This window comes from Rhincodon typus, chromosome 2 (assembly GCF_021869965.1).
Source record: "Rhincodon typus isolate 14 chromosome 2, sRhiTyp1.1, whole genome shotgun sequence".
NCBI classification, from domain to species: domain Eukaryota; kingdom Metazoa; phylum Chordata; class Chondrichthyes; order Orectolobiformes; family Rhincodontidae; genus Rhincodon; species Rhincodon typus.
This window is the reverse complement of record NC_063333.1, coordinates 55,223,621-55,227,634: the sequence shown is the minus strand read 5'-3', so window position 1 is coordinate 55,227,634 and position 4,014 is coordinate 55,223,621. Positions and strand designations below refer to the sequence as shown.

The window sequence follows — 4,014 nt, the reverse complement described above, 5'->3', positions numbered from 1 at the left end:
CTTATAACTACAAAATAATTTTAAATTAAGCACTAATAATTTTAATACAAAATGCATTTCCCCTATTTTTTTCTGACACTTTTATAACATTGAAATTTTATGGTGTATTGTGGTAATGATCTAAAACTTTTTTATGTGGAAACCCTCGATTATATTACAATTCTAAGGGACCTCCTATCTCCACTTTCAAAGATTATTGTTAGTTATCCAAAGGAAACTAGCACCATCATTGACAAAAATGTAATTTTCAGCACCACAGTAATGAAATATAACGATGAATGGAGAAAGACGAGGTGAATTTGGGACTCATCAACAATCTATTGCAGGCCTAAGTTTGAAAATGCAATTAACTATAGCAAAGAGAAAGTAACCTCTGTTTAAATCGTTCACCAGGTTTTTTTTAGCATCATTAGCATCAAGCAGCATCATTAATTATTTTGTAACTAAAGTTATTGAAGACATTACATATCTCCCAGGGAATGTCATGTTAGGGTTTACCCATTGAAATTGCATTTGTTACTCTTTGATTTGTGTGAGTGGTAGTTATGTTTGTGAAACTTTAAGTATTGTGTTACTGTATATTTACTTTTTTTTTCCTATTGATTCCAGGCATTTGCCTTACAATAACATAACTTCTTTTATCATACTAATCAAATCATCTCTTACTCAAATAACATCTCAAAAATCGCTATTATATGAGCATTCTATTAGATTCTGATCAGTTTAGAGGAGGCCTTATCCTTCAGAGAGTCATTCTTCTCCTCGAACATTTACAGGCACTGATTTTATTCCTTTCAGATCAGCTTGGTCCTCATCTATCTCTAACCAACTGAAGGTACTCTCCTTCTTCCACTCCATTAGTCCCAATTGGTGTGGAAGGATAATGTTAAATGGGTCAAAATACCCAGTCAGTGGAGCAAAGGTTACAATGGCAGCAAAACAGCAGAATGCTCTAGACATTAGAAACCATAGAAAGTTCCAGACAGTCAAAAAAACAGGAAAATTCTGAGACACAGTTAGATTTAAAAAATATATACATGCTGATAGTGACGTAGCTGACACCTAAAAATTATTCCTAGCTTCTCCAAAAGTAAGACTTTTGCAGCAGAGAGCAGAATGCCTTTAACTACAAAAACCACACTTGGCTGATGACTGCTAAGCTTAAAAATAGATAACGTATTAGTAAATGTCATAAGATGATTGGTGTATTGTGTTGCTAAGGCTTATGATCAAGGTGTAACTGGACAATGAGGGAACAGACTTAATGTATAAAAATGCAACTTTAACTGCCTGTTTTAGACTCATCTTGCAGGGTTACTAGTGGATGAAGGGTCTAGGCCCGAAACGTCAGCCTCTCTGCTCCTATGATGCTGCTTGGCCTGCTGTGTTCATCCAGCCCTGCACCTTGTTGTCTAGGGTTACTAGTAACCCTGTTTGCCGACTCTCCTTGCATGCAAGCAATAAACCAGTTAACGTTCAATGAATCGCTGCTTGACTAGTCATTTGTTTGACATTGGCACTGTTGTAAGAGATGTCCACATCACCTGATTGTGCTAGGATCTTGTTTGCTGCTCTTGTAATACTAGACTACAGGGATTACTAGTATTAAATGGTGATGAACCATTAATAAATTTTTGGCAGAGGCAGCACATACTTAAGTAACAAAAGGTAATTTATTACGTAATAGTAAGATAACAGGTTATATCAGTTTAAGACTTATTTCCCAACATTAACACTAGGTAAGAGACATTGTTACCTCTAAGACATAGTAAGTAGATTTATGATACTTGGCAATAGGCTGTAGAACCGAATAACAACAAACTAGAAGAATAACTTAGAATCAACTAAGTCTACCTAGACATACTCATTTATTTATCAGTAGACAGAACTACCTTGTATAAAAAAACACACACTTTTCTGTTCCAGTTCTGGCACACACATTCTCCTCTCTCAGTTTATCCCAGTTAATACGGACAATCACTTCCACTGACACTCCAATGCAGTACTCTCAGATTCACTCCTCTCATCCAGCTTCTGCCACTTCTCATTCTCCTTCATTGCCATATATTTTCTTCTTCATCCATTTCCCACCACATATTTTCCTATTGTTCTCCTCCTCCTCACTACTTTCCACATACCTGTTTACCATCCACTTATTTCCTTAAATGGTTGATACTTGTTATTTGGTGAAGTTCCCTCCCTGTCCAGTGGCAAACCATGGGGTTCAGTCCTGGGTGCCTTGCTGTTTATAGTGTATATTAATGATCTAGGCATGAATGGAAAACGTGTGATCAATAAGCTTACAGATCACACGAAAACTAGTAGTGTGATGAGAGGTGAGGAGGAAAGCCTTAGACAATGGGACGATATAGATGGGCTGGTCAGATGAGCTGAACAGTAGCAAATGAAATTAATTTTGAAAAATGTAAAGTGATGCAATTTTAGGGGACTAACAAACATGGCAGTACATGTTGAATGCCAGGACCCTGGGAAGTGCAGAGGATCAGAGGGACCTTTATGTGCATGTCCCTGGATCTTTAAAGACAGCAGGTCAGGTAGATAAGGTGAGTAAGAAGGCATTTGTGATACATGCAAGATGTAGCTGTATATTAGTTAGGCGACAGCTGGAATATTGCATGCAGTTCTGGTTGCCACACTGTAGAAGGGATATAATTGCACTAGAGAGGACACAGAAGAGGTTTGCTAGGATGTTGTCTGGACTGGAGCGATTCAGCTATGAAGGGAGACTAGATAGCTGGAGAAACTTTTGTCATGGGTAGAGGAGTCAGTAACCAGGAGATACAGTTTTAAGGCAAGATTTGTTTTCAACCAGAGGTATCTGGAGCTTGCTATCTAAAAGGATGGTAGAGGCAGGAACCCTCAAGACATTTATGAAGTATTTAGATGAGCTCTTGAAATTTGGGAAGGTGCATGAAGAGTCCAATGCAACAAAATTTCCTCAAATAAATCCTTAGAAGGAACGGAAATTAAGGTTTATGGAAAATTAGGGAATGGTCGTTTATTTCTCTGAGTAGAAGAATGTTAACAACTTCACAGCACCTTCCAAACCCATGATCTCTACCTGACCGCAGCAGATGCATGGCACACCTCCATGTGCAAATGCTCCTCCAATATTCACCATCCTGACCTGCTTCTTTTGCTTTGGTTGTGTTGCCTTCACAGACTAATATCCATATTCCAATTGTTTTTTCTATCGTGAAGGTGGTTAACTATTCCATAATAACCAGATAATCTATTTTGTAATGTTAAGGGTTAAATATTAGCCCAGAAACCAGAGATAATTCCCTGCTCTGCTTCAAAATAGTGCCATGGGATCTCTTACACCGACTTGAACTGAGGCACTGGTTAAATCCGAACGATGACACCTCCAACAGGGCTCAGCTTTGGAGCTATCTTTTAAAATACAGTAAAATTCTGGTTTTGACAGAAATACTTGTTGAAAGTAAAATGTCATTTGGTACCCATTTGCATCCTCTCATTGTCCCTGTCGGCTCACAGTGAAATGCTGCCACACTGGGATGGGATTATTCTATTCCAGTTTGACAGGGAGACAGCTGCACTCGGCTCGACCGTTGGTCGGGGACGCGACGCGCGGCCCCGAGTGGCCGGGGCTGTGATTGGGCAGTAACGGGGAGGCTCGCCCCTGCAGCAGCGCTCGGGGCTCCGCTCGCTGGCGATGGCAAGTTGCTGAAGCGGTCACGCAGCTCCCACCAGCACCATGTTCCGAAGACCCAGGCCGAGCTCGGTGATCAGCTGTTTGATCCTTTTGTTGTTCGAGGTGAGGATTAGTGTCGGGAACACCCCACACCCCACCACCATTCCCCGGGGGGAGGAGAGATAATGAGAGGTCGAGGATCCCGAACTTTGAAATCCTGCGGCCGTTAACCGGTGTTTTCAGAGGGAGGCGGGGGTAGTTTGCCTGGGCTATTGTCCCGGGGATGGGCTGCTGTTGTGTCCGGGCTGTGCTTTGGGGCCGGGGGGTGCCGGAGGGTG

At 41.0% G+C, this 4,014-nt stretch overlaps 1 protein-coding gene across 1 annotated transcript in view; it reads left to right on the top strand.

Moving 5' to 3' along the window:
* The first annotated feature begins 3,570 nt into the window (after positions 1-3,570).
* Positions 3,571-4,014, top strand: part of vopp1 (VOPP1 WW domain binding protein) — a 68,676-nt gene continuing 68,232 nt past the window's right edge. The window contains exon 1 of the mRNA XM_048610952.1: positions 3,571-3,799. Within this exon, the coding sequence (XP_048466909.1) occupies positions 3,740-3,799 (60 nt within the window). The 5' untranslated portion in view covers positions 3,571-3,739. The remainder of the gene's footprint in view (positions 3,800-4,014) is intronic.